Source organism: Harpia harpyja, chromosome 2, assembly GCF_026419915.1.
Source record: "Harpia harpyja isolate bHarHar1 chromosome 2, bHarHar1 primary haplotype, whole genome shotgun sequence".
Lineage (NCBI taxonomy): Eukaryota > Metazoa > Chordata > Aves > Accipitriformes > Accipitridae > Harpia > Harpia harpyja.
In genome coordinates, this window is record NC_068941.1 from 1,866,744 (window position 1) to 1,885,269 (window position 18,526).

The 18,526-nt window shown below is 44.5% G+C and overlaps 1 protein-coding gene across 4 annotated transcripts in view; it reads left to right on the forward strand.

The window, feature by feature from the left end:
• ADAMTS3 (ADAM metallopeptidase with thrombospondin type 1 motif 3) overlaps nucleotides 1-18,526 on the forward strand; it is a 136,324-nt gene that overhangs the window by 39,188 nt on the left and 78,610 nt on the right. For 2 of the 4 annotated variants that reach the window (XM_052812057.1, XM_052812065.1), the window contains exon 4: nucleotides 2,763-2,919. In XM_052812057.1, coding sequence (XP_052668017.1) covers nucleotides 2,763-2,919 — 157 coding nt within the window. Of the gene's footprint in view, nucleotides 1-2,762; nucleotides 2,920-4,373; nucleotides 4,884-6,508; nucleotides 6,636-18,526 lie in introns of those variants that run through there. The other 2 variants (XM_052812075.1, XM_052812084.1) reach the window with 2 other exon arrangements.

Genomic DNA, 18,526 nt, shown 5'->3' on the forward strand with positions numbered 1-18,526 from the left:
AAAAAAAAAAAAAAAAAAGGTGGATATGAGATACAGTCTGACTGAAGTGGGATCCAGCTTGGAAAAGGGATGGGACCTGATCTGTGTGTGATTCCAGGTGTGTGCCAAGGCAAAGAGACTGCTCTGCGTCTGCCGGCGAAAAACCCGGCGTGTGCTGCGGTAATTGTGCCAGATTGCAGCAGGCGGGGAGCTGTGTAGGTGTAGGTGTAGGTGCCAGTCCCTTTTGTAGGGAAAGGTCTCCCTGAATCGATGCCTTTTATCTCAACGGTTATACTTTGTGAATTAGCTTTTTTTTTTCCCCTCGTGATTAGTTTTGCATGATTAGGTGAAAAGGGATGTACGCTTTGGGTACCATTCCTCCTAATGGGTAATTAGACTTTTAAAATAGCAACTGTTTCTGTCTCATATTAATACGGCCGGGTTATCCGCGTCAGTGAAGTTAGGAAGGAGGCTTTTGAGGAGCAGACAATGAGTTGTGGCTGAAGGGGGGTGGAATGTGTTAGGTCTGTCAAAGTGTTTTATGGAGAGTTGTGAAAATGGAAACTGTACTTGATGCTTGCAGATTATTCTTATATGCCTTTTACAGCAAGGCACACCCATTCTCAAAAATATAATTGTGGCTCTTTCTTTGTAGTTTTAACACAGACAAGAAAAAGCATACACGTCGAAGCTGGGAAGTGAAGCCAAGCTTCGCTTTTGCACTGAGCGCTGCTTTTGGATAGAACTGCTTTCAACTCACAGGCAACAGCTTCGTAGAAAATGGGTTATTTATAAAAAAATCTTTATGCCCAGATGAGGTCTACACCAGTAACATAGCAGCTGTAGGTACGAAACTTAGTTTTGCTCAGAAAAAGGGCAAGCAAATAAGCCATTCACATGCAAAGGGGACTTGTTAATTCCCAGTGTAATTATGTGTACTAGCCACATGAAAAACTGACTCGTGACACTAACCTGAGTTATTCCAACCAAAAATCTCGCTTGTTACTGCTACTCAAGTAATGAAAACAAAGGAAGAATGTAGTATTTAGATTTAGGTAGTTTAGCCAATATTTGAAGAAATTCATTAACTGAAAATTTGAGTGTAGATGTAAGAAAACACACAGAGCATGGAAAGCTTGTGGTGAAGTACTGTTTGTGACATTTTGAATATTTTGATGAAAATATTAATTTTTACACTGTCATATATCTTCACAATTCTGTCTACTTGTATTTGTCAAATTGTCTAAGCTTGGACTATGGGAATCCCCATTTGTTGCAAAAAAAAACCCCAAAACAAACAGAGACAAAACCTGTGTAGCGTTGCCATAAATAAGGTTGATGGCATTCAAAGCTGGAGTATAGGATTGCAACTGTACCTCCTCCAGCGGAGCTGCGGAGGCCCTGGAGCAGTTTGCAGAGCTGTCAGGATTGTCTCCTTTGGGTTTGGGGGGTTTTCGGTGGTTTTCTTTTGTTGTTCGTGCTTTGTATGTGTCTATGGTTGCAGTAAAAGCCATAACTGTAATTTCTACCTTACGCGTAGTGAAATCCTTGGTTACAACGTTAGGGTAACTGAGCTCTCTTGTAGGAGTTTCTTTGGTTTATGGGAAAAACCAATGCATCGCTCAGCTGATAGCGAGCAAGCGGCAGCTGTAACTGAAGGTATATCCTGCCCTATTATATATAGAGAGAGATATATATATATATGTACAAGACCTCAGCTCACCTGTGCAACCGACGCAGGTGGGATGAGAACGGGAGGTTTCGCACGCCTTGCTTTCCAGCTGAGCAGAGCTCGCGCCTCAACTCTCAAGCAAAAAGTTTGCAGGAGTCTTACTGCAGGTTGGCCGTGGGGCATTTGCCGTGCCACGTCAGGCACGCCGGCCGACGTGATGTTCTTGCATGAACAACATGATTGTTCAACATGAGTTCTCCTACATGATGTTCTTGCTTTCGCTGGCTGTGCTGGAAGTTTAGTCTTGCTGCCCTTAGATAGAAGCAGGGTTTTTTAAGCGACTGTTTCCTTGAGTGTATTGCCAGATTTCTTTCACTGTTATTTACCGTGATTTATATTCGAGTGCCAGCAAAGAAATTTTTCCTCCTGAGCATAAGTCTCTCTTCCCTTAAACTGGACTTAAGCAGGTGTGACTTAGTCCAGTGAGTTTAATTGTGCTAATCACCGGGATAAATCTGCCTTGTCTGCAAACCTGTCCCGCAGCTTTTACAGGTGGAAGACATAAAGGGAAAGGGGTTTGAAGAAGTGTCAATAGCTACGTAGTTACAGGATGGAACAGTGTGTGTTCATTTAAGTAGGAAACCATATGGCTTCTGCTGGTTTTAATGAAGTACAATGAAGGGCCTGAGCCATAAGGGGTTCAGAATATATATGGGTTAAGGTTTAGCAGAACATTGCAGTATGTGATGCTCAGCGTGCCATGCTTAGATTACAAAATAGCTGTGCATAACATACAAATGGTCAACTCCTATAGGACTTCGGTCTTAGTTGTGTTTTTGAAGGGGTAACATATCTCATGCACATACAAGATCTTCTCTTGATGCCTTTGAACAGTGGCCTCAGCCAGACGACCGTCCCCAGAGTGCAGAGGGATATCACCTCTGGCAAGAAGTGCATGCAAAGGAAACCCAGCGGTAACTTGAGTCTTACAGTACAGTAATATGCTGAGTGTTTTATGCTTTGCCCCTCTTGATATTTGTTTTTAAAGCATCAGGCCGGCTCTTTAGGCTCTCAAATGACATGTTGGTGTGCTTTCTCTCTTCCTCACCAGGCTGGAATGATAAGAACTGATAAGGATGAATACTTCATTGAGCCTTTGGAAAGAGGAAAGCAAATGGAAGAGGAAAAGGGAAGAATCCACATGGTATACAGGCGATCAGCTGTAGTACAGCATGCCACCGATATGCTCCCCGATGTCCATACGGAAGGTACAGTACCCCTGTGTTGATTGTTTACAAATCTATTCCAGGTAACTTGAGCCTATGGTAGCTTTTGAAAGCAGTAGTTTTGACTGAGCTGTTTGAAAAGAAAACGTTTAAACGTTTTGCTGAAATTTGCTGTCAGAGTCACACACGCAGTTTGTCTGCCAAGAGCAGCGCGCATGTGCTTCCATCTAGGAGAACAGAACTCAGCCACAAAGTGTTCTCGTTAAGAAATGTTGCAAAACGCTTGGTTTTTCCTTCCTTCAACCAAGGGCAAATTTTGTACTGATTGAAGTGGAAACAAGCCTTGAGCTCTACATAAGTTGGTAAGATATTGTGGGACATGAGATGTCAATGGAAATACTCATGTGACTTTAATGTTCTAAGTTGTTATTAAGGCTCGCCTATCCATACAGCTTCTGTTTAAAGTTTGGGTCCTATTTCTTTCTGAGTAATAGCTAAATTGTGCCAATGACTGATTCTGTTTTCCTCCTACTACTGGTTGCAATTAATGCAGTTTGAAGGCAGTTCTCTTGATCCGATATATTTTGACATATCCAAGGATTCCCCTCCATCTTGAAGATAATGCGGTTGGTCCATCTGAGAATAATTATCGTGTAGTTTAATCCATTTCCTTGTATGTTTTTCCGCCCCTTTTAATATTATACGATCCTTACAAGCCAACACATTGCATAGCGAATGTTGAGGTTTTTGACGCTATGGGCTGAGGATGAAAGAGCAGCTCTATTCCCCTTCAGCGCTCTGCCTTGTTTTTCAACATCTCTCAGCTTCTCAGATTCCTATTTGTACTTTGTGCTCACATGTTCTTGGAACTTAAAAGGGTTTGAGAAGAACAACAACAACTATATACAACACACAGAACTAGAATTGGATACAAATATTAAACAGAGAGAAATCAAGCAGTCCCTCCTTGCCAATCCTCACAGACTTAAATTATTTGGTGTGGTTTTGGAGTTCTGCCTCTGAAAAAGCGGGTAGGAATGGACAGCCATTTCAAATAAAATCCTGTCAGGCTTTCATTAGTCTTTCAGAAGGTAAGTCCACGCTACCGACTGCAGTATGGCACAGCGGTATCGCGGCAGGCTTGGGAACCAGCAGCAGTCCGAACCGTGCAGGCTCTTCGATCTGGCTTTTCTCCGAGACCTGTGCTGCCAAAGGTACTTTGCTTTTGGTACCCCAGCAAGGTCGTTCAAATCTAGCTCATGCATCTCTGCTGTGCGATTGACTGAATGGAGCTAAATAAGCCTTTGTGGAAGTGGCAATGGGCTCAGTGCTATGTTTCTGCTCGGTCAGATAGGCTGGCAGACTCAGACCGTGGTTAGAAACAGCACGTACTTGACGATGGACCCTCTGGGTCTGCTTCGGTGAATTCAGCATCTCTTTCCTCTGCAAATTATTCAGGAATTTCTAAATCACAATTCATAATATATGAAGATTAGCGAGACAGTAAACATCTAAATGGTGAGTCCTACCTCAGAATCTTTGAATGTTGTCTGGGATTTGGTCAGTCCTTTGAGGATCTTCATGTCTTCAGCGCCTTTCCATCTTTTGTTTGGTCAGAGGGAGCACTAAAGAACAGCAGCTACCTTTTTGTAACTCACAGCGATGTTTTTAGTTAGCGTCAAAGCCGTGTGTCTGCAGCTGATTTCTTGTTTATCAAGAAGTTCAGACCAAAAAGGCTTGTTTCTTGTAGATCGCTTTATTCCATCCTTTGGCAGAGGGGATCTGTTTCTGTGATGCCGTCCGTTGTTATTTTAGCGTTTGTCTGGAAAAGATCGATGCAGTATGTAGTACAGGTCATCTTGGCAAGTGGAACCGAGAACCAGAAAGGTGGATATGGATACCTTGAGGGCATTCAGCAAGGAAGGAGCATCACGAAAGGAGCCAGAACTTGATCAAACATGGACAGACTAAGGGAACTTGCTGCATCCCGTATAATTCTGAGAAAAGTACGGCTTTTTGTTTTAAATGGAAGCAGAGGGTGTGAGAGAAGAGAGGTGCTTGCGTCTGCCGCTTCATTACAAGGCTTGCCGGTCCTGTCCTGAAACAGCTGAATGTATTGTGATGTTCCTGGGAGCGCTCTGAAACCCGGCTGCTGCTCGAGAGAGCTGGGCTCTGCAGATCCCTGGGTCTCCAACCTGTTCTACCCCTAGAAAAAATGAACAAACCTTTGGCTATGGTACAGTCTAGCAGTCTGTGTTCATGGTATGCTCTGGTAGGTGTTTTATGCAAAATGTGCCGATTAAGGAACTCAGCCCAGGCTCTGTCACTTTATCGTACTTTCTGGGACCAGTATTTTCGCACTTAGTTTCTATCGTTTGCAAGATAGTTGTCCTCCCTCCCCTTTCGTTCATAATTTGAAATGCACATTCAAGGAAAACTGTTCACCCACTTTTGTACCACTGTGCTTACAGCTAACTTGTTGATATGTTTTCAATTTAAAGTTCCTAGAGTAATAGCCACAGATTTGTGGATCACTCGTGTGTAACCATACCTAGCTGAGAGTGCCCGGTGTTGTCTGGGTATGGTCCAGTCCTGCAGAACATCCAGCTTGCCATGGTAGGAAAATGGGGATGTTTTATACTTCCTAGATTGCTGCCATTGTTTTAACTGAGCTCTACTCCTGTAAGACCCCCAGACCGTTCCATGCCAAAAGTTTATATTCTTGGGTAAAACTTCACCTAACATGAAAGAATTGCCACTACAAAATAGAAAATGTTGTATGGGTTTTTTGGCTTCCGTATTTATGTATTCTGGCACTGTCTTGGTTTTGCTGATCAGTTAGGTCGCTTGCTAATCTGTAAGGTCATTTACAACATCAGGAGAGTGGTGCTTGCATGTCCGTATCTGCGCCTGTTGAGCTAAACCAAATGTGTGAGTCTTATTAAAGTTTGTCTTTACAGAAGATTTTTAATCTCCTTTCTAATGGACTTTATACACAGAAGAATTCCTCTTGATTATTGCCTTGCCAAACAGTTTAATGTACTAGACAAACTGCTTTTTCTATAGCTCATTTTGAGTTTAGAAGTGGCCAGAGAACCTCTCGACAGCCCATGTATAAGAGCATTGGCTGATCCTGGCACAGATAACGGTATGGCCTGCCTGCGCTTCTGTGAGAATGCCGTACACGTTGCAACTACTGTTGATATCTTGAACTTTCTCCTAAGAGGGTTTCTTAAAACGTGTTAGGTGAGCTTTCTTCTAGAGGTGAGCTTCCATTGGTCTTCAATTTTCAGATGTGTCTAAGGTCTCCACTTGCCGGTGTGTTGTGGAAACTGGAAGGCTTTCTGATCTTTTCTGTTTTTCAAAGAAGAAAGTTAGGTGGAGGCTGGCTAACTTTCCCTCCTGGTCACTTTTCAGCTGCAGTGACTTCTTTGCTTTTAGCCACCTTTCGTTGTCATTGACTAAGCCCTGCTACTGACTACTCCCCATTGGGTAAAGCCTGATCTTTATTGTACTATGATCCTTATTATATAAAGGACTGTAGTCTTGTGTGCAGTGTTGTTTGGTAGTTCCACCTTGGCTCAGATTAGGCACAACAAAGGAGTAAGTTATATTGCCTTTGTCTTTATGTCTTCAAGATGTTTTTTAAGATCCAGGCATGATCGAGGTTAAAGCAAGCTGCGGAAGCCCATGGAGCCTGAGGAAACGTTTGGCCTATGTGATGGGTTAACGTTGCGGCTCTTCTAAATAAATCAATGGTGAGCGTTACTCATGTTCACAGGAAATCTCTCATATTTATTTTTGACATTTTAAAGCTTTTATGCACATTTGAGTTCAGGAAATAGACCTGGCTATTACGCCACGGTGAAACGGTTTGCAGTGGTTAAGTAGTCTGCTACATATAGATGCATGAAAATCCTTCTCGATGTTCTCTGCCCCTGCTCCCCACCCCACATGCCCAGTGCCTGGGCCAGAGGCAGAAATGCAGAATACGGTCTGCTGGCGGTTCAGAAGTTCAGCCGCATATTTAGCCGATGCAGGCAAGAATCCAAGGTTTCAGTACTAGATGACAAGATGACTCAATGAACTAGATATAAAGATAAAAAAGTACTTAAAATTGTTGTTGTCAGTGAAGTTGTCACGGAAGCTGGGAAACGTTGTGTAAAAGCCTTCCTCCACAATGAAACAGGACGTACCGCGTTGTGTTCTCTCTACAAGAAGTCAGTTTTATAAGCTGCTATTGTCATGAAAGCTTCCAACTCCAGCTATACAGAAGAAGCTTTCAGTCTGACAGGACATCTGGTGTTCCTGCAGGATTTCGTAAAATTTGGGAATTTGTTGGACATTTTTCAAACCGCCTGACAGAATGAGCGTAGTTCTACGTCAAAAAAAAACTACCACGTTAAGACCAAGGGTTTAGCAATGATCGCGATGTAGGGGAGCGTTTATTGGTTCATGTACTGTGTTCTCATAGAAATGAGCACACATATAGGATCTATCTACTTCTCTTTCCTGTTTTTCTTTATTGCGGTTATTTGTGATGAAGTTTCAGCGAGCTTTCTTAGAAAGGTGGGAACCAGGAATCTGCATTTCTGAGGCAGATACTGGGATGCCTCAAGCTCTACTGGATAGCGTGGCTTTAGCCTTTCCACTCTTGCAGCAACCCTACCCCTGAAGCAGCACCCTGTGCTGATTCCTATTTACGGTATCCATGGCTATCCATAGCCTCTTTAGGGAATGACGGCGTATGGCATGCACTGCCCTATTGTTTTCATCATTTGCTTTGTGTAGAGATTGGTTTCCTTAGAAGTGCATCGCGTGAAATACTCAAGAAATTAGATGGGAAATCCTGCCTCATTTATTTGAGGAATGCTGTAGGATTACAAACCCGTTAACATTTATGGATAGGCTTTGGTATTCCTTCCCTCCGCATGTCTGTGCTAGGAGGAGTGCTGGGGAGCTTCTGCATCTTTGCACACTGAAATGCTTACACAGTCTTTTTTTAAGTACTTTTTTTTTTTTAACTCTTTCGTTAAGCATAGGGAAGAGCCCCTCAAAACACTTAGCAGAAGATGGGAAGCAATGTGAATATTTCAGAGAGAAAAGTGAAGTGGTAAGATAGCAGATGCTTTTTTTTCTTTAAATTTTTTCTTTTTAATTTCATCATCTCTCAAGTTAAGGAGCTAGGAGAATATACCAGAGGCTGAGCCTTTAAACAGATGGTGCAGATATCCTTTCCTTTGAGCTGGTGGGCGCCTGTTGTTCTTTGTGTCTGTGCGCACCCAATTTAGACTCCTTGAAGGAACCCTTCATTAATTATTGCCTTTTTATACCTTACACTTTTCAGTCATTCTGGTGTGAATATGATCTCTTGCGTATAAATGGCCCTGAATATTTGGTGGTGGTTTTATGCTTATAAAACGCGTATGCTCTCACTCTGTGCTATCAGGGAAATGTGCATGATGTTCTGTATTTTGACAGACTGGTAGCAGGAGTGGCTATTTGTATTTCATGGGTAATCTATCTGCTAATTCAAAGGATCTTGTTTTACTGTATTTCTTGGAACCTGATCTTTCTTCTGCTAATGCAAGGCAACGCAGGGCCCTGCAAGAGGTAGTAGGTCCTGACCAGTTGATGTTAAAATCATTTAAAAAAGCAACAACCTAATGAGTACCTGCGGTCTCCGTTGCCCTGGGTAAGCCAGGTTTGAAGTGCTGAGCCTGGGTTAGTTCTTCTGCACAGAGGAGGCTCTTTCTCTTCTGCAGGATGGTAGCCAAGGCCTCCCCCGGGAAGCCCCCGCTATTGAAAACCACTTAAACGTAGTAGGATGTGACACAGCATCAACAAACGTCAAGTGGATATCTCCCCTGGGAACAGAAGAGGCTCTTGATTATTCTTCCTTGCGAAGAACTGGGTCAGACAGGAGTCACGCAGAAAACCATGTGAAAACTGGTCAGCTCATAATGTCTAATGTAATCGTAACCCAGAACAAGAATACTCATACCACATTTTCAGAATAAATGTACTGTCCCAATTTTTGTCTGAATTTGAGAAAATGATTGAAAATTTGTATCTCTGCTCAGAAGTGAGGTGGAATCGACCATCATGAACCTGGTAGGAGAATACGAATGAAGAGGTACCTGCTTACAGCAAGTGACAGCAAGTTTGAGGTGGGCTGCTCAGCCTACAGAGGACCTTCTCCCTCAGCTTGGTAGGAATATAGAGAAATAGTGGCTCTCAGCATTTCATAGACATTCCCAGCTACTGCAGCATGCTTTCATTTGACTTGTGCTGAAGGAGAAACACAACCCAGAAACGCGTTTATTGACAGTGGGGACTTGGCAGCCCAGCAATCTTAATGAATCTTTTCAGCTTTGGCAAAGGCGACAGATGCAGAGGGAGGAGGAGGAGGTTTTCTTTCCACAGGCAACAGCCTCTGACCGTCCATTAATCCGGCAGTATGAAAAGGGGGGAGCTCCTAGTTTGAGCTATGATGGATTGCCGTGTTTAACCTACCAAACGGTTATCGTTAGACTGAAATGAGTGAGCTGCTTCGAGAATAACCCTGTTCTGAAGTGTTAGTACTCTAGCATCGTCCATGTCTGGTACTGTATCGTGAAGGGAGTTTATGCGAGGCTCTACGCTGTTTCTGAAAATATTTTAAGTAGTTGCTATACCGTAGAAGCCATATGAAAAGCTCTGTCGCTTGGCATCCCCTGCCCATGCGGACGTACCTTGTGGGGCAGCAGTTTGCAGGATGCCACCAAGCAGCTGCTCTGCCGTAGCATTTGACTGCTCCGTAGGGTCACTCATCTGGGGAGCGGAAAATGCTCTGCTTGCTCTGTGAGTGTCAGTGCTCGGTGAGACGGCTGTGCTGGGCCACGAGGAGGGAGTAGTGTGGCTTCTGAGACTTTTTTTTTTTTTAAAGACACTGGACGTTTGTTTTTAAACATCTGGAATGAGCATCTGGTTAGGTATGGTCTGGGAATCCTATCATAGGGCAGGATGATCTCTAGAATTCTTCATGGGTGTAAATATGCACAATTGTCTCCTAACAGCTTTTCCATATCAGATTGCCCCGGGGTGACTTTTTGTAAGCTTGACTTCCCCAGTAATTTAAGTCTTGATCCTAAAGACACTGTACATCTCTGCTTCTCATTTTAGATGAGTACTACAGGTACTCGTGATCGTTGTTCACGTCGTGAGTGTTATTCCCAAATAACATTTGTTAAAGAAAAAATACTTACTCTTAAGGGCAAAAAGAAACAAAGATCAAAAGACTCCGTATTGGGGGTGGGGGGTCTGGGGGACACAGAGCGAATGAGCTGTGCATGCAAAGCTGAAAAAAATAGAAGAAGGTATGAGGCTGTCATGTTAAAATATCATTTAAATAAATCTTCCAAGATTTTATCACCAGAATAGCTTTTCACTTAGGAACGGAAAGAAGTGCTCTCCGGACAAGCCTGAGCTTGGAAGGTTTTGAAAGCACGATGATGATATTCTGTCTGGACAGGATGAAAAGAATCTGTTCTCCTTTGTTAATAAGCTGACAAACATCACCAAGCTGTGTGATCATTAACCTTATTCCTTGAAAGCATTCAAGAACAATATAAACAGGCAAAGAACTGCAGAGTTTAGAATCAGATTTGCACCCAGGAGGCCGCCTTTGCAAGTTCTGCCGAATCAGGCTCAGGAGTATGGTAAAATAAAATCCAAATTGTATTTCTCAGAAATGTAAAAGCCTGATCCAAGTCCACTGGAGTCGGTGAGAAGACTCAGATTTACGTCAGTAGGCTGATGAGGCAGCTTTTGGACCATATTCTGCTTGAGCTGATCACAAAGAGTTCAATTTATCTTTCCTCCTGGTCATTGATTTATTATTTTTTTCCATGCACTTTCTTTTCATATAGTATAATGATGACAACCAACCTTAAGTTTGGAGGTTACATAGCATGTTAATGTTCTCAAAGTTTTCCTATTTTATCTTCTTCTTCACATCATGGTATTATTTTTAAATGACAACCAATTCACCCAGAGAGCACTTCAGATTAAAGTATTTTTGTAATTACTTCCTAACAGTGGGAAACAAGGAATAGGAGCCTTTATCTCCCAGCTTCCTTTCAGAATTTTCATTTTCCCTAAAGAACCAAAGTGCTTATGTGGCTGATGGGGTTGCCATGGCACTGGGTTCGAGTGTCTTTGTCCCAGGTGGGAAACATGGAGGAGGAAGAAATGATTTGGGAATTGCTCCTGGTTGCCTGGGAATGAAACCCTGGAACAGAAGGTAGAAGAATGGGAAGACTATTGCCTGTTTCGGAGACCTCCCTCAGCACTTCCCCAGGCACATAAGCGTTTCTCAGAGATGTTGTCGTGCCAGAAGGTGTCTGAACTCTTTCTCAGCAGAATTTCTCATGACCTGTGTTCTGATGGAGGATATTTTAGATACGGCAGAGCACACCACACAAGTTTGTGCACCAGTAATAGCGGGAAAGATGGAACTGATTTCTGCGGAGACTTAGTACACCGCATTTTATAACATGCTCTGTTGCAATATAGGCATTCATGTATAAGTTGTATTGGTGGCGATAACCTGTGTATGTACTTGTCTAAAGACATCCTGCCTCTTAATCCAAAACTGCTAGAGCTTTTGCTTTTAAATCAGCCACTTTCTATAAAATTGAAACTTAATAGCATTCATAGAAGTTCTGGATTGAATATTGGTTTGTGGGGTTAGGGTTTTTCTTTCTTTTCAGGTAACAGTTTGCTTAATCAAAGGAAAGGTGGTCAACAAAGTACTTTTCAGACAGGAACAGCACGGCATGGGACAAAGGAAAAAATGAGTATTGCTGATGGGTGTATTTACAATACATGGGGAGAAACGAGAAGGGATCTGAGGAGGAGGGGAAGTGGGAGGAAAAATAATGAGAAAACCATCAAGCATTTTTAGAAGTGGAAGTAGATGAGTAATATCTTTGAGTGCAATGGAATTACAGCCCTCTCCAAGGGTTTGAGCGTCTGTTTGCACCACAGATGGAAGTGTGCTCTATGCCTGGTGAGGCATAGCCTGAGCTAGATTTAACCTCCCTTGCCTGGACATCAGTAGCAGTCAGTACACCTGTGGAATCAACTGATTACTGCAAAATCCAACCAAGAAGCTGCGTGCGTTACTGGGCTCTGCAGAGCCACTGTTGCTTTGGTCTCAATCCGGAATGTCCCCTGGTGAACATGGCCCGGGATGCGTGTCCTCCGTCTGCTTTTGTACTGAGGGCTAGCCCACGATTAGGTTTCAGATCTGCTCTCTTTGCCCTCAAAGTTCACAGTTGGGCTTGGCCCACTTGTCCTCGGGTGGAGTTTGGGATTCATCTCGTACTTGCAAAGTGTCTTTGGTTTAGTATTTCCTGTCTCTCCTCTCTTTTTTCATGGTATCTGTCACCGGAGACATACAGGGAGACTGGACAGTTGGGTACGGAGTCGGCTTGGTGAGGTGTTTTTGCTCCCAGTCCAAGTCAACTCTATGTCGTGTATTTCCACTAACGTGCTGGGTGGTGCAATTTAGCGATTAGTTGCCAGAGGTCAGTGATGAATGCCAGTGTCTTCCTGTGTGCAGTTATTTACATCCAGCTTCAAAAAATAAAACCAATCCAATTCTTCCCTTAGATGAGCATCCAAAACTTGTGACATGAGCGGAGAAAAATTAAGGTCCTTGTCTGTAGACTGTGAATTAGATACTGTCTTCTGGGACATCTCTCAGTTCCCTTTGCGCACCTATCTTTTTGGCCTCTATGGCTCAACGTTTCAGAGAATCGGAGCACGGGAACTCAGCAGTTGTGTTTTCAATATTTCCAAGGATGGAGATCCCGCAACCTTTCTGGGCCCCAGTTCCAGTGTTTGATTACCCTCGTCATGATATTTTTTTTCCCCCTCCTATCTAATTGGAATTTCCCTTGTTCCAACTGATGTCCATTACCTCTCATCCAGTAGAAACTTCTTGAACAGTAATGATCACTGTGCCCGGAAATTCAGTAGGCAATGAGGTAGCTGGGCGTTTCCTGGCAGATTCACTATCCAGCCTCGACTTTTCACAATCGATTTAATAATTGCTCTACATTAAAGGTTGAGTTAATATACAAAAAGCATTAGCATGAATCATAACTGGGCACGTTAGACAACAGGGCTGAAAAGTGTAGGTAGTCAACAAGCGGAGAACGTAACCTGCTGTAATCAAACAGGAGGTCTGTGGCAAAGCTAGGAATAGAAACGTGTTTGCTACAAATGCTCATCCCTCGTTTTGAAAAGAGTTGTAAGAGTTAGTAAGATGTGTTGAAATTATATTCAAGGTACATCCAAGAAATTACATTAACAAGATGCACCGCTTTAGACCTGCTGCACTGCTTGTCGGTGAGCCCCCGTGTTAACGAAGCTAAGGTTCAGGGTGATGCAGCACTTGGGGAAAGAGTCCTTCATGGTAGCCGGATAATTATAAAATTAAATGTAAATATAAGATCCATAGTCTCTGCTGTACAGGCTTTATCCTGTTTGCTCTGCAATGTGTATGAGTAAAAGAAAACCCAGACTTCATAGCTGAGGAAAAATTTGTAACATTTTTTTAAGAAAGAAAGAAAGAAACTTGAGCAGGAATGGATCAAAAAGTGCTAGAAAGTGACTTATGCGCTCCGTCTATGTCAGGGAGGTTGCGCTTACCTCCCTGCGATGGCAGTAGGGACATCCATCTGTTTAAGTCGTCTTCAATTCTTGGCAATAACAAAGGAAAATTATTCTTAAATAAAACCAAGGATAGAGGCTTGATTCCAACCGCAGGCACCCAAAGCCAGAGTAGTAAAACACGCAGAAATCTGTGTGAAGGGAAAACTGAAAAAATGGAGAAAGTTCAGTACATGCAACTTGCAGCCATTCCAAGGCTTATACAGTTTCCCAATAAAAACTCCTGATGCCCCCAAATTACATAGGAAGAAGAAAACTTTCAACGAACAGTGGTGATAACAGACAGCAGAGATTGTTAAATATTCTGTAAGCAGCTGTTCCCATGCGAAGGGAGCCTGTTTCGTTTACAGATTACGTTCTTGAAGTAATCTCCTGAGAGGTGAAGACGTGCCAAGGTAAGGACTGCCCTTTGTGCCTTTTCAGCACACGTCCAGCGTAATGGACAATTCTGCTGTCACGTCAGAGAGGAGCATCACACGGGACTCACCGTTGCCTCTAACGGATAAGGAGATGTTAAACCCTGCGCGTGGTACTTGGTCTGTGATGGTAAACACCAGCCAGCACTCTGTGTCTTCTCCCCAGCTCAACAGTCACCGGAGCTGGTTTTGTGATATGCGTCAGCTCCGAGTAGGTAACTAGCTGGAGATGATGCTTTTCAGAGCAGCCTGATTGCCAAACTGAGATTCATAGTGTCGGCTAAACATACAGTGAAAGAATAAGCAGCTCTTGCCGAGATTTCCTCTCTGCTGCCAATTTCATTCCCATTGTTTGAGGTGGAAGGCGAGGAGAAGCTTTGAAGGGAAGGATGATGTTATTATAGGTATATGATAACCGTCAGAAGTGCTGGACAGCATCGTAGAACCGAGCTCCCCAGCTCAGATGAGAAGTAGCTCTTTTCTGCCACCGAGTTCGATAAGAAGGGTGCACGTGAGATGGTTAAAAATGCTTTGAAGCTGGCTGGGTAAGGCAGCGGTGCGAGCAGAGGGACCGGGACCCAGCGGTGGGTCCAGGGGTGATCCCTTCTGCCAGCTCCGGCCGGCCATCCGCCCTTCCCCAGCCCCACTCGCCGCCAGCTGTAAAACAGAGTACCTACCGGGACGGTCCCTCTCTGAGAAAACACGCTAATTGGAAGCAGAAGAGCTGCCTTATCAAGATGAGTTTATGCGAATTAGAGGTCAGGAACACGAGGAAATGAATCCTCCCACAGCTTGCGGGGGCTGATGCTTGCTTATGTGTTTTACATGCGCATCGTACAAATTTAGTACTGAAACGTGGTACTAGGAAAGCACCAAGAGACTCTCTTTCACTGAAAGAAAAGATCCTTTTTTTAATCAGTCTACATTCTACAGTTGGCCTTTTAAACCGATGCCTTTGATGGGAAAATGAATTAAAATGTAGCAGTTTGCATCATCGTATAAAATGGTAATTTTCATACCATATGACTGTTGCTGGATTTTCTTCCCCTGAATTTTAGGCAGTTTTGGCATTTTTCCCCACTGTGAGACACCTGGTTTTAACGGGTTTGTAGCTCAGTGTATTTTTTGAAAGATTATAGAAATGCGGAAATAGGTAAGAATCCAAACCGAGGGGGACGTTGGCAACTTAATTCAGTTTTTATCTTTGAAAATGTCTGGATACGACGAAGCCGTCCCTGGTTTGTGATAGCGAAGGGGGAAAGTTGATCCTGTGTGCTCTGACTGAGCGATTTGGATGCTTGCAGAGACGGGTGGTTCGTTCCCGCTGGGAAAGACACGTGGGGTTCCCGCGCGGTAACTCTTGCCGTACTGGGTGTGCTGGACCACGGTGTCCCCTGGGGTTCACCGCATCCTTCCGTTTGTCCCTCCGAAGCGCTGCGCAGATGATAAGTAAGAGTAAACTTCTCTTGTTTGTCTTACGTGGGATGACACGGTATTGGGCAAGTGAAGCTGATAGGAATGCCTGTGGAAATGACTAACGTGAGAACATCATCCTTGCAGTTAATTCTGCTCCCAGCGGACCGAGTTTCTTCAGATCCATTTCTGGGTTACAGAAGTGCGTAAATCTTTCCAAAACGCAACAGTAAAACACCGCAGAGTAACAGCATGACCCAGCTGTTGTTTGCTATGAAAACAGTGGGGTTTTTTTGCCAGAATGCCTTGCCTAATAATTCTTTTGAGCGTTCTAATAACGTGGGATAAGATCGTCAAGATAGTTAGGATTCTGGAGGTTATTAAAAGACACACAAGTCTGAGTCTGCAGTTTGAGTTGGAAGAGAGCGAATTGCTATCGAAGGGAAGCTGGCTTCTCCTGCCGTAGTGACGGGGAGAGGCTGACCTGTGGGAAATCTGGGTTAGACTCTGTCAAATACCGTGTGGTTTGGGAAGAGAACCCAGGGAGTGATGAAGAGCTTTGCTGGCTTGTACCTTTAGGAGTAGCCAAGGAAAGCTCCTTGTGTGTGTGCGTCTTCCTTTGCGGTGTGACTGGCAGTGCCTTTTTTTAAGCATTCCCTGGAAAAGTCTGAGGACACGTCTGGAGGAGAGTACAAGGAACGGCTCGGGTGCCTCTCCGGTGTCTCCTTGGGAGTCTTAGCGCTCCCCCCAGATGACAAGCAGGCTGCTTCATCTGAAAAGCTAAGAGAGCGACATGCGTGTCAGAGAGCAGGTTTTTCCCAGATCAGGATGGAGTAGCTAAATGACTCCTAAGACTAGCGAAGGTAGAGGTGACATGTAGTTTCCTTCCTGTCCTTGCCTTTCTTCTCTGCCTTTCTGTAAGTCAGGGAGAGATGACTGTGTGGGGCTCAGCAGGCATTGCAGTGCAGAAGTCTTTCTCATACTCAAATATTTGCTTATGCTGGGCTCATGGCTTACATCTGTAGGTAAAAGCTCTCCATTCTTTTGTTAATGGCAAGGGTCTCTGTCAGGTGGCAAGAAACAGTAAGATTTTCCTCCTCCTCTGATTTTTCTGCGTGGGCTGCCTAACTGTGGACCTAGGCACCTGGAGAAAGTCAGATTCACGTGCTCACATCCTCCGTGGAGGGCAGGGAGTGATGGGGTGTGGGTACAGAACGGGCTCGGGGGCACGGATGGCTGGGCCAGAACGAGGGATGGATCATGTACTGCTGGTCCAGCTTCATATCAGCCCTGGCCTGAGAGCAGGGGGAGGTGTAAGGACGCAGCTCTGCTTCTCTGATGCACTGTTGTCTCGGTCTAGGCTGGGATAGACACACTGCTAAAAAGATCTCGGTCAGATCTTAAAAACATCTTAATCTAAACCAGACTTTTTGTATACCTTTGCATGCTCTTCACCCCCCGCCCCCCCTTCTTTTACAAGAAACTTTACAGAAATCTTGCTGCATATTGAAGCCTAGTTATGCGAGGGAGAGGTGGTGCACCTGCTCAGGCTCTTAAAAGAACTCTGCGGACCCACTGGTGAATTCAGGAGCCTGCGTCTGCTGTGGTTCTTCACTGCAACGCACAGGCAGCTGCTCTGGTGTCATCATTTCTACTCGGGAACCGGTCAGCTATTGCTAAACATGGGTGGGCTCTGGCCCTTAAAGTAACTTTTTATTTGCTGCAGGAACAGAACAGAATCGGAGATTTTCCCTGAATAAAGCTTTGGGCTTTACTGCTTTTGTCCTAACCGACAGCAGAAGATATTCTGCTCGTGTCTTTGTAAAGGCTGCCAGTAGACTGTGACTCATGGAGCGGCTAAGGTAAGAGGGTTACAACTTGCCGCAGTCCTGTGTTAATGAAATTGCCTTACAGAATCAAATGCAGTGGTCTGAATTCGTGTCACCTGTATATTAAAAAGCGTGTTGGAGACATCGGTACAATGGGATTGCTTGTGGCCTCGATGGTAGGAGAAAACATTAGAAAGTGCTCTCGTTCCAGGAGCAAGCGTAGTTGTGCTTTTCTCTCCTCAAGAATAAATCTGTTGGCGATATTAAGGCAACAGGTAGTAGTAACTCGGTTAATTATTTACGGAAGTTGAAGAGTGGTGTGACAGTCAGTGATGGCTTTGCGGCTGTTTCCTGCCCTGGAGCATCTCGTTAATCTTTTGGGCTTCTTTCTCCCTTACATGTGAAGCTTAACGTTTTAATAGTTTACCAAGTTAGTACGTACTCTGTTCCCTTATGTTCAGTTTCTTCTTGAATGTATTTCAAATGCGCTGCGAAGCGGTATGCCCATATTCGAGAAGGTCCACGCAAGCGGATAGCGAAAGCCTACGTTTTTTAGGATGCCGATTTCTGCGGTCCACCAGTTCTGTTTGCGACAGCGGACCAAGAGGGAATGGGCCAATGAATCGGGAAAAGCCTCCAGGGCTCAGCTTGGAGCAGATCTGCAGGAGGCACCCGTTGCCACGACCAGCCGGCCGGATTGCAGCTCGGTGCGTGCCTGCGCCTCCGGCTGCTGGCTTGTCTGGCCGCCCGCTAGAGCAGCGAATTTTGTCGGAATCGAAGGATCGTTCATCCAGCATCGTCACAAGCGACGGCACGCCTCTCCCAGCAGCTCTGCCGGGGTAGCAAAGAGGTACTGAAGCACGTAGATCAGGAGCGGGTTTCGGGGGGGCGAGAGAAGCAGCTGCTGAGGATGTTCCTTGGGAGCTCCGCAAGCAGCTCGAGCAGAACCACTGGGGATGATCGCAGACTTGTCTGCCAAATATTGCAGTCCTTGCAGGCCTCTGAAAAAGTTTTCTTTCAATTAAAAATATTGCCGAGAATGGTCGGCCCTGAAGAGGCTGTGGCTTTGAGGCGGTGTGCCCCGTGAAAGGAAAGAAACCCACCCAGCAAACCTTTCTGGCAGCAGGAAAGCCGGCCTTTCTCTCTCTAGGACTCCTTCAGATCGCTGAATAGAGCCTGATTCTTCATTATTTTTTCATAGCAGTAACAGGTAGTTAAGTTCCTAGGCTCACTCACTTCAGGTGTGGATCTGTTATTTGCCCTGCTGCC